The 16,907-nt window shown below is 37.0% G+C and overlaps 2 protein-coding genes across 2 annotated transcripts in view; both read right to left on the reverse strand.

Annotated features, from left to right (window-relative positions):
• The window catches only part of LOC149784459 (platelet-activating factor acetylhydrolase-like), a 38,664-nt gene extending 36,545 nt beyond the window's left edge, over positions 1-2,119 (reverse strand). The window contains exon 1 of the mRNA XM_089932543.1: positions 1,662-2,119. Within this exon, the coding sequence (XP_089788669.1) occupies positions 1,662-1,799 (138 nt within the window). The 5' untranslated portion in view covers positions 1,800-2,119. The remainder of the gene's footprint in view (positions 1-1,661) is intronic.
• Positions 2,120-15,377: 13,258 nt separating this feature from the next.
• The window catches only part of LOC149784460 (glycoprotein-N-acetylgalactosamine 3-beta-galactosyltransferase 1-like), a 70,884-nt gene continuing 69,354 nt past the window's right edge, over positions 15,378-16,907 (reverse strand). Inside the window, exons 4-5 of the mRNA XM_089933274.1 lie at positions 16,118-16,797; positions 15,378-15,600 (exon numbers count right to left, since the gene is read on the reverse strand). Coding sequence (XP_089789400.1) covers positions 15,439-15,600; positions 16,118-16,797 — 842 coding nt within the window. The 3' untranslated portion in view covers positions 15,378-15,438. The remainder of the gene's footprint in view (positions 15,601-16,117; positions 16,798-16,907) is intronic.

Below are 16,907 nucleotides of genomic sequence, written 5' to 3' on the forward strand. Positions count from 1 at the left end.
AAACAAACTGTAATTAATTGTAGACGTAGACAGCCATTCGGTATATCACAGCGACTTCAACATCCAGTAATGTGTATCAAACTGTAATGAATTGGCGACCTCAACAGTCAGTACTATATCATAACAAGCTGTAATGAATTAGCGACTTCAACAGCCAGTAATGTGTATCATAACAAGCTGTAATGAATTATCGACTTAAACAGCCATCAAGATGAATGTGAAAACAGTAAATGCAGAAAATGTCCCTTACGACAAAATGCAAGGTAACATTTACCTTATAGATTAGTTATGATACAAGTAGTGGGGCTATGTTACATATAAAAGTCATTTTTATGACTGTACAGCTCAAAGTCTTGTCTTAGTCACAGCTACTTCACACACATATACTTTCTGCTCTTTCCAGCTGTTAGATTACTCTTAAATTGTACTGCCCTTTTCAAGTTTATTCAGCTAAATCTGATCTTTCTGTGACAGACAAACGAGGTTGCACCGTACAGCATTATGGCGTTTTAGAGTTAAATCTGTGTATCTGTGACACTAATGTGTATGTTTTGTTTGTCTGCATACTGTATGTACTAGCGTATATCTCTCCGAACTGTGGTTATCATGTCACACTAAAACCAGTACATTCAACTTAGTTTGACTGCCGAGGTGTGTCCTTGACGAGGTACGTTTTCTTCCAAATCCTTGACACTAAATAGTCTACTATGTGCTAATGTGATTAAACAATAATCAATTGTCTCTCTATATCTGTCAGTCTGACTGTCTTGTGTGAAATGGATGTTAGCAGTAATCTTTTCTTCTGGTTTGTTAGATTTTACGTAGGGACATACTGTTATGATCTATGCAGCAAGTGGGAAATCAAACTAATTGGCAAATTTCAAGTAATTTAACGAAAGTGGTAGGAAATACTACCATTTTAACCTCTGATCCCCATCGCAGGGACTTTACACAGACGCATATACACACACGGGCACACATACACAGTATTTTGTTCAGTTTATATAATTATGCATTATTATCATTCAGAATAACAAGCAAACCGTTACAACTTATTTATAATCTATTGGTCACAATTTCCCAAGACCTTGGGTGTTCAGCGAGTGAGAGAGGGAGATTATTGGGATTCCTTTATTTGTGTGAGTTCTTGTCATTGTTTGCGGGCAGTGCCAGATTACCAAAATAGGCAGAATAGGCACCGGCCAATGGGCCCCACGCCGTCTAGGGGCCTCGCGACAACGAATAAAAATAATATTGATTTGATTTTGAAAGAAAATTACAATCAAGCTTACATAAATTGTTTCCAAAAGATAGAAGAAACAAGAAATGAATCAAAGAAACGAAGACTTTACATTAAAGACTCCTTAGTGAAAATACTGTATTAATGTAATGTACCCATTACCAAATTAAAGTACATTGTTGGTTGGTAAAATTAAAAACGTATTAGGAGATAATTTGCGAGGGGGTTGGGGTACCAAGATTTCGATTGCCTAAGGGCCCCCACAGGGTTTAATCCGGTACTGTTTGCGGAAGGGGGGGGGATCTGTTACCAGAAATATTTTATATGGTTACCCATGACCGTAAACATTGAGAGAGAGAGAGAGAGAGAGAGAGAGAGAGAGAGAGAGAGAGAGAGAATTATTTTTAGCAACAATACTTACAAATATATCAGTCTTCTCAACTGGGTAGTAAAGTCGGAAAAACGAGCCATCGTCTGTGTGATCACTCATAATATCCACGCAACCTACGGAGTATTCTCCAGATCCTGGAGGAAGGTGGCGTCGGATTTTCTTATCCATTATCCTCAGTCCAGTATACCTCTTACAGCTCTCGGTTCTTTTAGGGTTCACGTATTTTTGACATGTTCATCGTCATCGTTTCCTCTTTCGATATTGCTGGTAGGCTATTGGGAAAGATAAATCACCACAGAAATAGTGTAAATATATATCTCCTCAATGAATACTAGGCGAAGAACTAATTGTTTATTTTCACCGGAGAGTGCTCTGTTTGCTGGAGGCGAGTAGAATGTTGATCAAGTATGCGGCAGCAGAGATTGAGCTACTGTAGCGAGATACGATCACAAAATCACCTATGTTATATTTTCAACCAAAGGCGGACCTATCGCCTACGCTTAGATACGAAAAATGCATGTACATATAGTTTATCCCACAATCCCACTGGCTGCGTGTATACTGGGAGAGTGTTTTATTTATTGGTAACCAGCAGTGTAGCTAGGGGTTGTGTTATAATGTGTTATTTAAATCAAGACACAACAAAACTGAACTTTGTATTAGAGAAATTGGCATTGGTTTAAAGAGAGTCTATGGATTGATCAATACCTGTCCGCGACAAGTACATTTGACTAATTCTGTGTATTAACTTAAATGTTTGCACAGGTAAGACGTATATTTTCATGGTTTCTGCTAAATAAGCGATACACAAAGCCCCTTGTTGGAATAGCAACTATCGAGATTTGAATTCTTTATAGCCATATTCTTGGTGTGTGTGTGTGTGTGTGTGTGTGTGTGTGTGTGTTTGTGTCCAATTTGACCCATATGTCTTGAAACCGCTCACGCTAGTCACAAACTATCAGCTGCATTGATTTTTTAAACCGTTTTTCTCAAATGTAGTTTTTGTTTCTTCTTCTGATTAATGCATTTTCGGGGAATCCATCGCATATGAAAAGATTATTACATATTAGAGATAGAAAAAAGACAAAAGAAGAAAATATTGAAAATTGAAACGAAAAATAGAAAGAGAAACGATGGAAAAGGTAATTCTCAGTTTAAATGGTCCGTTATTTAGAACTAGCCATAGATGGCCCAGGCCGGTCCTAATGCACAGATGTACGATCCTGTTTATCGCATGATAAAAAATAAAAAAATAAAAAAAATTAGCTATAGATGACCCAGACTGGTCCAATGCACATATGTACGATCTTCTTTATCGCATGATAAAGAAAGAAGAAAAAAAGTTTATTTGACCAAACAGAAGAATAACGTTGTTACCCCCCCCCAAAAAAAAGTCAGCTTTAAATACATTCTGATGTCTTGTTGTTATGATTTTGTTTTGCATGACATAATTACACAGTTGGTTACGTATGAAGTGTTATTGCACGTGTTAAATATATGAAAATTATGATATGGGTACATAAAAAAATAACAGTGATCACGTGATAAAATTAAAGGTGAAATTTGATAGGGTAGGAGTTTATGTAAAAAAATTATATATTTTTAAATAGAAAAATGAAGACCGATTCCAGACTTGGTTTCAATGCACACAGCCCATTAAGAGTTACGAAGCGTCAATGAAATTCGTGGGGTACGACTACTAGGAAAGAACGTAGATTTATATGTCGTTAAAATAATGACTGTTCAGTTTAGCTATTAAAACGTCTCGATACCATACACAAAAACTGAGTCGTCAGTTCAGAATTCAGAAAAAGACAAGGGTAATTCATTGTTTCTTAAAAAGCCCGAATTGGACTGAAGCGATTACAACTGATTGAATTCTTGACCTACAATTATTTTAAAGAATCTGACTTAAATGTCGTATACATAAGCATCTTATTCGCTGTTTTTACTCAGGTCTTAGTTTATCGAAATCTGTAGTTGTTAGGCAGATAAAAATCGGGCCCGCACCCGTGATGATACTGATTTTCGGTTTAGTCGCTGATATCACATATTCATTAAAAGCTGTAAATATCTGCATACATTTTTAGCTGCAGACAACGGTGTATGTTTTATACACTGACCGGTATTTCTCGCGGCTGTGGAGCTACCGTCGTAAAGGGTTCTTTTGGTGCCATGTATATTATATGTTCGGAGTAAATCCTATATTTGGTGACTTGTAAATCCACGTGGAATAGCACAACCATCTGTGATGTGGCCATTTTGAATTTCGCGCTAGATATTACTGTTATCAATTACCAACATGTATCTAAGGAGTACGTAGGTTTGTTCCGAAAAGATCTGCATGCAGGAAAATTTCTCATTTTAATGAACAGGTGACATCAGACCCATGTATCGGCCATCAGTATCAGCATATATGTGAATCGCAAAATTGCGCCAAGATAATTCAAAACTTGAAAGAATAAAAGAAAAAAATGCATGATGGTAAACGATACAGTGCCATCTGGGAAATACTTTTGACATTAAAACAGAATTGACACTCTTGCCAGATGCATTTATCATTAACCATTTAAGCCAAATAAGCTATACAGATAAACGCCGAGTGAAACAACTCTTCAAATTTGCAGGCAAAAAGAACAATCAGCGAGATTACGGCTCTTTAAGAGATCTTTCCAAGAGAAATCGCTTGACTGAACGACGGATTTAGGATACATTATGTTGGGGGTTTGGGGTTGCCAAAAGCATTGCGCATGCTATATGCCACGAGAAAGATCTTGTTTATGTAGAAATGTAGGGTAAATCTGTAGGGTTTCCCCCTCGCCGTTTTCAAACTGTTTTGTGTATTCATGGATGTGTGTGTGTGTGTGTGTGTGTGTGTTTGCGTGCGTGCATGTGTGTGTGTGTGTGTGTTTTAGGTGACTACCTAACGCCCTTTGGGGATGGGTCAGAGGCTGGGTTGGTTGCTGGATCAGCAGCTGCTGGGACTGAAGTTGTGAATCTTGAGGATCTTTGGATCTTTTAAAAAATTGTATGTGTCCTTAAAGTTTTTAACACTGACATAGAACGTTTGATATTCTAGCCATGATATATTCTTACAGTGATATTCTAACCGTGATGTAATCTCATAGTAGTTTCGACATAGCACGTTTGATATTATAACCGTGATATATTCTCACAGCGATATTCTAACCGTGATATATTCTCACACTGATATTTTGACCGTGATACATTCTTACATTAATATTCTGTCTGTGATATATTCTCACAGTAGTTCTGACATAGCACGTTTCATATTATAATCGTGATATATTGCCACATTGATTTTTCTAGTGTGATATATTCTCATAGTAGTTATGACATAGCACGTTTGATGTTCTAACCGTGATACATTCTTACATTGATATTCTAACCGTGATGTATTCTCACACTGATATTCTAACCGTGATATATTCTCACAGTAGTTCTGACAAGCACGTTTGATATTCTACCTGTGATATATTCTCACACTGATATTCTAACCGTGATACATTTTTACAGTGGTATTCTAACTGTGACGTATTCTCAGACGGATATTCTAACCTTGATATATTTTTTCGGTAGTAATATTTTAAAAACTGGACTTGAACTCTGCTTGTTCATCCTCAATCAGAGTTGCTGCAGCATTTTGGCATTTTCTATGAAAGTCTGTACCTTTTATTTAGTCACCGGTCAAATTGTTTCCCAAATGGTAGTCAGTCATATAAGACCTTGATGGTTCTGAGTTTGGAACTTTAGTTAGTACAAATTTTATCTTAGTAATTTTAAGTCAGTTCGAGGTTTCTTATGTTGTAAATGAGACAATCGATTTACTTGAATTTTAGTGACATTCCAGTTACATTTAAAAGCGATGTGTAACAAAAAGGACATTTTTTCTTTAAGTAAACCTTAAGGCTATTTAGATGCCGTGACGCAACAGGTGCCATTACGTCCCACGGTTGTTTACCGGTCGTCATTTATGCCCTGGGTCTTTGCATCTCGTTTTTAATTAGTTTAGTAATTCCTTTTGGACATTACTTTCATATATTTATTTGAAAGGAAATCCAAAACCTGTGTACATTATTAAGGTATCGTTGGACATTACTTTCTTATATTTCTTTGAAAGGAAATCCCAAACCTGTTTACGTTATTAAGGTATCGTTTGTGTGCATACGTACCTTAAAGGTAAATAAATTGAAGTATATTTTATTACCCATTTCATCGCTGTAAAGTCTCATTGGCGGGAAGAGAAAATCCGAATCAAGCATTATTATAGGAGTTTTAGTCCCTGAATCACCAGACACGAGGAGGAGTTCACTTTCAACACCCAGAGTTAACAGGTTGCTAACTAAATGTGTAAACACAAGTAATGGGGAATGTGCCAGCTCCAACCATATTGTAGCTATTAGCAAGTATCAGACATCGCCGTACACCAAAGAGATTCCATAGCGATAGTTCATAAACTGTCATAATTCTTGTGTAACCCTTTGATCCTTGCTACGCAGCTTGTTGGTTTTTGATGTATGATTACTTTTTTTCTGTTGACTCAAGAAACATTCTAACTATTAAGTATTGGCTGATAAACTGAAAAATCTTTTGCCACTAAATGCTTACTTTTTAATACTACATCACTTTGGTTGATGCACTCAAAAACTGTATAATTTTGTTTTTGGGGTGGGGTGGGGGGTGAACAAGTGCATATGAGCTGTTGTAACTGTTTATCCATTCACATACAAATTATTAGGCAGTAACTTGGACAAAGCTGTGAAAAAGTGAAAAAAAGTATTGACAGGTCGTTGATATTTTCTGTGTGTAATGAGATTTGAACTTGAACATCTTTCATTAAATCTTAACAATAAACATATACAGAGATTTGCTCAGCTAAGACTTATCGCCTATTTTCCCCATATACTGAAACAAGCACCATATGTTTGTTACCCATAAAGAAGCCAGAGTTTGAATTTCACGTAAGAACACGTTACTCATATATAAGCCAGAGTTTGAATTTCACGTAAGAACACGTTACTCATATATAAGTCAGAGTTTGGATTTCACGTAAGAACACGTTACTCATATATAAGCCAGAATTTGGTGTTTAAAGTTGAAAGAACTTAAACATGAGTTGGAGAGGTACAATTTAATATTATTGGTCTCTGCGAAGTGGGCTGGAAAAACTTTGGCGAAATGACAACAGATGAAGGGCATAAGCTTTACTTCAGCGGAAGAGGGTGCAAACACAATCATGGCGTTGGATTTCTTGACCACAAAGGCGTTGTGAATAGCATTATAGGTTGCTGCACAGTCTCAAGCATGCTTATTACCATGAGCCTGAGGGCGACTTCCATCATCATTACAGTCATACAGTCCTACGCACCCACATCTAACTATGATGACAACAAACTGGAGAATATTTAGAACCAACTGCAAGATGCCATTGACAACTCACCCAAGAAGGACATTCTGTTTGTGCAAGGAGACTGGAATGCAAAGGTGGGAGCTGATTTTTCACAGCAAACTGGCAAAGCACCTGTGGACCCTTCTGCAATGCAGGAACAAACGAAAGAGGATTCAGGGTTTCGGAGTTTGCTGCCTACAACAATCTTGTTCTAGTCAACACGTTCGGTCCTCTTTGTGAAACTAGAAGACGGACCTAGCGCAGTCCAGATGGACAACATCACAACTAGAATGACTACATTTTGGCGAGAAGACGATTCGGCACAGGACTGAATATCACCAGAACACGAAGTTTTCCAGGAACAAATATTGAAAGTGACCATGATTTATTAATGACAACGTTTTGCCTACACCTTTAAATAATCAAAAAGCCTAAAAAAACAAGATTCAGATTTGACCTTGAAAAATTGAAAGATCCAAAATTAGCAGAAGCCTTCCAAGCAATGATAGGTGGTAAATTTGCACCTTTGATAACCCTGAACAGCCATGACACCGTCCTCGAGACCTTAACAAGCACATTCAACATAGCTGTGACTAGTACAGCTAGCGAGATAATTAGCAAGTATCGTCAACAAAGAAACCTTGGGTCACGCCTTGGGTCACAGCTTATGTCCTTGAACTATGTGACAAAAGAAGAGAACTGAAAAAGGAAAGAGAGATCATAAAAGAGCTAGAAGAGAGATAAACAACATAATCAGGAAAAGCATGAAAATGGGAAAGGAATCCTGGATAGAAAGACAATGCTGCAAAGTCGAAGGCAGTCTGAATACAAGTAACAGGAAAATGGCATATCAACTAGGGAAAGATCTCACGGTCCACAAACAAGGGAAAAGTACCACCATCCAAGGCAAATTAGGAAAATGCCTCACAGAAGATCAAGAGATCCTTTAGCGATGGACATAAAGCTGCTCAGAATTGTACAATCATAATACCCAAGGAGATCCAACAGTACTAAATTGCCCCCATGCAGAAGAAATTGGTGACAACCTCATTCTTCGTGAAGAAGTAGAACTTGCAGTTAGGTCACTAAGGAAATGCGTTGACAACATACCAGCAGAGGTCATTTAAGTAGGAGGAGAAGAGATAGTCACAGTCCTAACAAAAATCTGCATCAAGATATGACAAACAAGAGAATGGTCCACAACATGGACTCAATTCTTGGTCATGGAGATAATTTTCAACAGACTAAAGCCTCAAGCGGAAAAAAATATTGCTGAAGATCAAACAGGCTTCCGAGCAGGAAGGAACACCACAGAACAAATTTCCAATCTCAGACTCCTTTGCGAGAACTACCTTCAGCACCAGAAGAATCTATACAATTTCTTTATAGATTTCAAAAAGGCCTTTGATAGGGTATGGCATGCGGCCTTATGGGCAACTATGAGGAAGTAAGCAAGGGCACTGTCAGCATCGGAGAAAGAACAATCACCAACCTTCGCTTCGCAGATGGTATTGATAGTTTAGCAGGAGATGAAAAGAATTTGCTGACTTGGTTGAGCGCCTCGACATAACCTTCCACAGCATAAGGTATGGCGATTAGAGCCGACAAAACCAAAACTGATGACAAACAACAACAATGGCATCAGTACAGAAATAAGGTTTAATGGACAGAAGCTGGTAAGAGTCACAAGCTTCAAGTACTTGGTATTAATTATCACAGATGAGGGTTCCAAACCAGAACTACTTTGCAGGATTGCCCAGACAGCAGCAGCAATAACAATGTTGAGACCAATATGGAAAGATGCCAACATTGATTTTGGTTCCCAAAAAAAGGCTGATGCGTTCGATTGTCACATCCATGTTTCTGTATGCTTGTGCGACATGGACGCTCACATCAGATCTACAAAGAAGGATTCAAGTCCTTGAAATGAGACTATACCGCAAGATCATTGGCATCTAATACATTGACCATGTAACCAACGAAGAAGTCCACAACAGGATACAACGAGCTATCGTATGCTATGAAGACATTTTGACCACTGTAAAAAAGTGCAAAATGAACTAGTACTGTCATGTCTCAAGATCATCTGGACTGGCAAAAACAATCTTGCAAAGCACAGTGCGACAGTGCAGAAGAAGAGGCAGACAGAAAAAGAAGTGAGAAGACAACATTAAGGAGTGGAAAGGCTTCGGATTTGGAGATTCCCAAAGGGCAGTAGAGAACAGGGAAAGATGGAGAGAATTGGTTGTAAAGTCAAGTATGGTGCCCCAGCGACCTCTTGTGTTAAGGCATTGATGATGATCATGATGGTGGTGATGGTGGTGGTGGAGAATGAAGAACAGTTTGAACGTTTCTGTGGACATTATGAGAACCGAAGAAAAGTTTCCCATAACAAGCTTTCCTCTATTTGAGATGATACAGCCATTGCTATGGCCGAGTTACTGCATCAGTTGTAAAGTATTTTTGATTATGGTTCTACTACATTATGTATTTACCATATGCATTATGTATTTATGTCTTGTATATGTATGTATGTGTGCGTGTGTGATTTGGATTTTTAACGTAGCTTTCATTTTTTTAGTCATATCGCTACGATGTCTGCATTGTGGCAGTTTATGGTGATGTCTAGCACTGGGGCATCATGCCGCAGACATGTAGCATGATGTCCCATACAGTCACATTATCCTGACACCAGGCCGCCCAGTCCTAAAACTAAACTATTAATGCTGAGCGTCTAGCGAGGCTGCTTTAGTACCATTTTTGTAAGTCTATATTATGACTCGGCCGAGGATCAAACCCACGAACTCCAGCATCTGAGGCGGACGCTCTAACCACTAGGCCACCGATGTATTTATGTATGTATGTATGTATGTATGTATGTGCGTGCGTATGTATGTATGTATGTATGTATGTATGTATGTATGTATGTATGTATGTATGTATTTGAGGAATATATAATGAGGAAGACTTGAAAAGCACCCCCCCATGTGATAATAATAGTACTCCCTCTCATTTATGTAATGAAAATACGAAATCAAGCTAGGCCCCTGATTAAGTAAATTGTCACAAACGACTACTTTATTGATTATGTCAGTACCTTATCAAATAAACAAAAATGTGTGTGTGTGATTTGGATTTTTAACGTAGCTTTAACGATTTTTCAGTCATATCGCTACGATGTCTGCAGTGTGGCAGTTTATAGTGATGTCTAGCAGTCACATTATCCTGACATGAGGCCAACTAGCCCTAACACTAACCTCTTAACTCATTCGGCCTTGGAGGATTTTGTCGTTTTCGCCTCTGATTACACCGTAATACATCGACTTTTCAACAGATTTTCCATGAGATAGGTTGTATTAGTAACATCGTTTTCCATTGGTTATTTTGGTTGTGCATGTGCATAATGGTAAATGTTTTTGCTTAAGGGACCCATCATTTTCGTATGGAGACCACTCTTTATTCCTAATGCCCACCTTATCCTAGTTTTTGCAAAGGTTCACCTGTCTGTGTGCAGTTCAGACTGGTCTGCCATAGATCTGAGGCCAAAAGATCTAAAATCCGGACACAAAATCGGATTCCGACTACGAGGGAATTTTGGGTGAAAAAACAACGGGTCCAAAAATTATGCTTTTCCCTCTGTATATTGTAGTGCAACTAGAACGTCCAGATTATTTGGTATCATTGTAGAGCTATATCTGTCTGTTTTTTTTTTTTTTTGTAATATAACCCACTTTGGTGTATTTAAAATGACCTTGATGCTGCAGAACTCGGAAGTAGGGTACATGTATATTGGTACCAATTGCGCAAGTCCAGGTGGGCGGAGCTTAAGGTGTAAGGAACATTGTATTCAGAATTAAAGAACAACACTAGCTGTGATTGGTGCATTATGTAAGAGTTGTACTTTCTGTTTGTCTTAAAAAAAAGTTGAGCCTCTTGGCAACATGTGAGTTTGTGTTAATTTCTATCTAGATCATATTTTGTATTTTTTTTTATGATTTTTTTACAAATATGGTATACATGGCTGAAAATGTGCTTGTTGTGACTAGATAACTCTTACCCCTGTCTAGTTCCAGTAGAGTTATCTCTCTTAACTGCAATGGAGTACCTGGTTATGTCATTGTCAAATTGACAATCTAGCATTGTTCTATATGACAGTGTGTGACATGCATGCTCAAGTAGGACAGAAAAGTATATTTATTTCACAAAACATTAGCATTGAGGTATATGGAAAAACAATTGGTACCGTGATACCTACAGCCTCATCACGCCTACAGGCGTTGTAGGCGTGATGAAGGCTGAATGAGTTAATGCTGAGCGCCAAGCGAGGCAGCTGTTTGTACCATTTTTGTAAGTCTTTGGTAGGACTTGACTGGGGATCGAACCCACAACCTCCTGCATTCGAGGCGTACGCTCTAACCACTAGGCCACCGGAGCGGTTTTAAAAAATGGGAAATACTTTAACTCAAGAGTATTTAACCACCTCCAGAGCTTATCAAATACTTTAACCAGCTCGAGAACATAAATACATACGTTATATATATATATATATATATATATATATATATATATATATATATATATATATATATATATATATATATATATATATGCTAATTAAATGAAGAAAAATAGTTTATTTCACCGTAAAACATACATCCATTATAATGGAACCAAAAATTGCTACATATTTAAAATAAATAAATAAATGTAGTTTTGGGAAAGTTTTTTTAATGAAAAAGTTAGTTTCAAGGTCATTATGGAATCAACGTAACAAGTTTAAGTGACAAACTCAGCCCATACATATGATAGAGTGTCCATACAAATATTGTGAGTTACCTGCTCGAAGATATATATATATATATATATATATATATATAGAGAGAGAGAGAGAGAGAGAGAGAGAGAGAGCGGTTTTCATGAAATGCCTAGAGAAGAAAGACAGACCAAAATAAAATTGCATACATAATTAATTTTAAGTAGTCTGGATGTTGCATGGGGAGAGAAAAATCAACAATAATTTCGATAGATACTTAAAACATATTTCAAAATAGTAATATTATGTCCTAGCCACGAATCTCCTCCTTCTAGTGACTCGTGGCCTTGGCCACCTACCATATATATATATATATATATATATATATATATATATATATATATATATATATATATAATCATCGAACTAGGAAGCGGATATGATGATGACACTTGTTCATTTGTAGCTAAAGGAAAGGACACTGTTCAGAATCGAGGGCCACTTTTGGTGATAAACGGACTTGTTTATCCTACGTCGAATAAACAGAACATTAAGCGAAATAAACAGGAAACACTTTCTTTATTACGATAGTTCAGTATTCTTGAGAAGGGGATAGAAGTATGGCTGCTGAAATTCATGTCCATCGTTATAATATTGCGAGATGATTAAGTTAGGGCGGAGAACTTGCAGACGTTTCTAAAGTGCAGAAGAGTTGTGTCCCCTGTATCTAACGCCTGGGTGCTACTTGAAGGACTCACGGTACTAATTCAACTCCAATAGTAAACATATGGAAACACTATCATATTCAAAATTCAATAACTTAAAATTTATGGATGCTGATGATGAGACCTATAATTCTCCATGCACATCTAACTTTGGTGCAAGCTAATGTGTGGAGAACACCATATTAGCCGCGGCATTTTGTTTATCTACACGTGCATGAAACACATGTTATTGATTCTGCATCAAACGAATCAGGTACTACTTTCATTATTGAGTACTCCTGAGTCAAGCCTGTAAAAATACTAAAATTGCATCAGTAGAAATTTGTCTATATTTTTTTAAAAATTACACATAGGATAAGCTATCAAAAGACATTTTTACTAAAATTTTAATATTTTCATTATTAACCAATTATGGACCACCAAACCCGTAAATACTCTATTATTTGTTCACCCATTTCTAGACTGGTTCACAGTTCTTCCGTATAATTAGTACCGTGTTTCCTAAAGCTATCAATAACAGCCGGAGAAAAAAAAGAGGTTCTGCCAGACAAAAACAAAGACATTCATGAAATCGAGAGTTTCACATAAGGAAACTGTGATATTTAAAGAGTTGTGCCAACTTAATGTTAAATTCCACTAAGGCCAGTACTACCTCCAATATTTATAATTACATACGGCCCAAAATATCCCCCAATGTTTAATTCCAATACTTGCCTATAACACCAAACTCAGTGAAAGGTCTATGGTTTTTTAATGTAAAGTTTGGTCCATACTGCCGCCCTGTAGCTCTTGCTTGTGCACGTATGCTCCGAGAAATAAGCTGGGTCAGAATGGAAACATATTCATAATTCTTTCATTTTAAACAATTTGAATTGTTTATCTACAGTTTAATTCAGTTCATCCTACAATACACACCTGGCAAATGGCAAAAAATTCTTTAAATGGCTAATATATTCATAGAGTCTCATACGAGACGTTAGAGAGAATATCCATCCCAACAAAAGAGAGAGAGAGAGAGAGAGAGAGAGAGAGAGAGAGAGAGAGAGAGAATTATTCACGATTTATATTTTGTACAGGTAAATGTCATGCCGGGATTTAGTTCAATTTTTGTGCATCAGTGACAGTGACAAAGAAATGGAAAATATATATTGCTTATGTGTTCAATTTTAGTTGCCAAAATACATATTATTGATAACATGACTGTATTATTTATGAATAAAGGTATACAGTACATGACTTGATATTTTACTTTCATCAGTCGTGGGAAACGGTTTTAAATCATTACAAGTATACATCCAGAACAAAGCAAGCTTGAAAACATGGCTCGTCGTCATATGCACGAGGACAAACATTTCTTGGATCATCAGTGGCTGTTGACGTGTTCAGTACAGTCTTAAATCTAATCAAGTTTCAGCTTTCTCATTGCTGTAGTTAACAGTACAGTCTGAAACCCAATAAAATTTCAGCTTTGTCAACTTATAATTAACAGTACAGTCAGAAACCCAATAAAATGTATGCTCTCTCAACGTTATAGTTAACATTATAGTCTGAAACCTAATAAAATTTAAGCTTCCTCAACGCCGTAGTTAACAGCTACTTGCTCTAAAAAATATATGTACTGACGTAAAGACAACAATAATCAGTCAATGAACGAGTCTGTGTTTGTCTGTCTTCTTATATCCTAATGAATCAGCATTTGTTATTCAGTGAAGATGAAAAGAATCATGCCTGGTGAAAATTGATGACTAAAATGTTGTGCACGCACACAGTCCATCAGAATAATTTATCAAGTGATTTTTTTTCTTCTTCTTAAGCCCCACAAGGAATGTAAGTAGATCATATACTTATTGTGTTATCGTCTGTATGTCCGTCTGGAAAAGTTTTGGGTTTTGATCAGTTTCTTAAGGCATGCATTGTATTGGTAAATTAGGGTTCCATAAAAACGTTTCACTTTTTTAAAATGTAGTCTAAAAATTCATCGCTTCACCCGTGATGATATTGTCGGGTGAAGGGCTGATATCAGCTTTTCATTAAAAGCTGCAATTATCAGCTTCCAAATTTGTGTGCACACATCGGTGTACATTTTATACACTAAAGTGCAGGATGTAACCCTATGGAGGCCTTTAGGCAGTCGAAATCTTGGGGTCCCACTCGCCCCTACATTAATACAGTATTTTCGCTAAGGAGTCTTTAACGTGAAGTTTTCGTTTATTTGATTCATTTTTTCCCCTATCTTTTGGAAACAATTTAAAAAAGCTTGATTGCAATTTTCTTTCAAGATTAAAATCAATATTATTTTGATCCGTTGTCGCGGGGCCCCTAAAAGGCGTGGGGCCCATAGGCCGGTGCCTACTCTGCCTATCTGGTAATCCGGCACTGGGCTGCTACCGTCGGCTGAAGGGTTCTTTTGGTGACATGTACAAATCCTATGTCTGGTGACTTGTAAATCCACGTGGATTAACACAACCATCTATCCTGTCGCCATTTTGAATTTCGCGCTTGATATGGCTATTACCAATTACCGGTATGTGTCTAAATGTACGCAGGCTTGTTCCGGAAAGATCTGCATGCAGCAAAATTGCACATTTTAATGAACAGGTCACATCAGACCCACATATCGTCCATCAGTATCAACATATATTTTGTGGATTGATTTATCGGACTACATCACCACCAACACAAATAAATTGCACAAGTGGTCTCCACTCTCCTTTCATTTTTCATCAGCCTATTGTTCTTATTCTAACAGATACTACTACTACTACTGCTGCTACTACTACTACTACTACTACTACTACTACTACTACTACTACTACTATTACTACTACTAATAATAATAATAATAAAAATCACGAAAACTTATTGCCCAAATATTTATTCAAAAGATAAACAAGATATGTGCGCAGTACATGAAAAGGGTCATCCTTGGTTAGAATTTTTGTGGAAAAACGTTTCTGATGCAAGTAATGACTGCTGAATGCCATACACACTGGTCCTATATAACAAATGGTCTATAACATACATATCAGAAGGCTGTACGTAGTGGAATGTTATGGAATACTGGCTACAACACATCGGGCCCTGCAAAATATTTTTGTTAAGAAAAATAAAACAGAGCATAATAATAATAATCATTATCCCATCTTATCATCACAGTCATCATTGTCGAGTTGTATGTCTCGGACATCAAATTGCACGAGTATGACAATCATCGTCGTCGTCATGGTATATGTACACCACCATCGTTAATTTAACTTTAACAATAACATATTTAAGGAAACCCAGATCACACCTACAATATTCATGGAACACATTTTTGATTGTCGAAAACGTGAGTTCATGGGTAATGCACATCAACACATCAAGGTTATATCGTACCGAAACAAAATGAAACACACCACAGCAGCCAACCTTGTCAGGATTCTAAATTTCTGGAATCTAAAATACACTCAGGATATGATTACTGTTTTTAAAATAATGCCAAAGTTAACTATAATCCTCCAGAAGTAATTAAATACTTTGGCAAATTTCAATTTCTATCTGTCCCTTTGCGTCAGATGATCTCTCTCTCTCTCTCTCTCTCTCTCTCTCATTTTACCTCTTGCAGTCTGTTTTGCGACCATTCATGCAGATAACCGGGCAGAGGTCCTAGCATATGTTGCTTCGGATGGTAGGGGTGAAAAGTCTCTTTCCCGAACATATCAATAGAACTCAGAATAGGCACTTTTAGTTCACTCAGACAATTTCCAATTTCGATATCTTCTGCTAACTCGACATTACTTTCTATCCCAATTTTGCACTTCTTATTGTTTAACCCTTTTTCCACAAATTGACGTAGAGCACTATTACTGATGACGTAACCAGCACCGCCACTCATATAGCCGTTGGGAACAAATTTGTTGAAATGGTAACCCATATAAGCAGGTTTCGATCCATTATGGTTTGATAATAATAGTCTTAAATTTTCCACTATAACATACGTATCATCATCTGTTTTTAACAACCAATCAAACTTGTCAATATAGTTTCGATAAACGAATTGCAATGCACTTAACATCTTTGGAATTAGAGTTGTCCTTTTATCTTCTATGTCTAAAGATATAAATCCAGGTAGTTTAATATTGGAAGTAACAATGAAAAAATGTTTCGTGCACCGCTTAGCCCAAGTGTCTTTCACGGCTTTTGCTTTTGTTGTAAGGTCTTTTTCCATGGTGAGAGAGATACAGTACAAACGAATCTGTCTTGATAATATTTTCGCATTCGTTCCATTGAATAATACTGAAAAAGAAACAATAGGACATGCTATGTTATGATGTTTGTCTATCGATGTACCAAACTACCTACCTGTTCGCGCATCTACCTACCTACATACCTATATATGTGTAAGT

This window comes from Sinohyriopsis cumingii, chromosome 14, assembly GCF_028554795.1.
Source record: "Sinohyriopsis cumingii isolate HCF-2022 chromosome 14, ASM2855479v2, whole genome shotgun sequence".
Classification (NCBI taxonomy): domain Eukaryota; kingdom Metazoa; phylum Mollusca; class Bivalvia; order Unionida; family Unionidae; genus Sinohyriopsis; species Sinohyriopsis cumingii.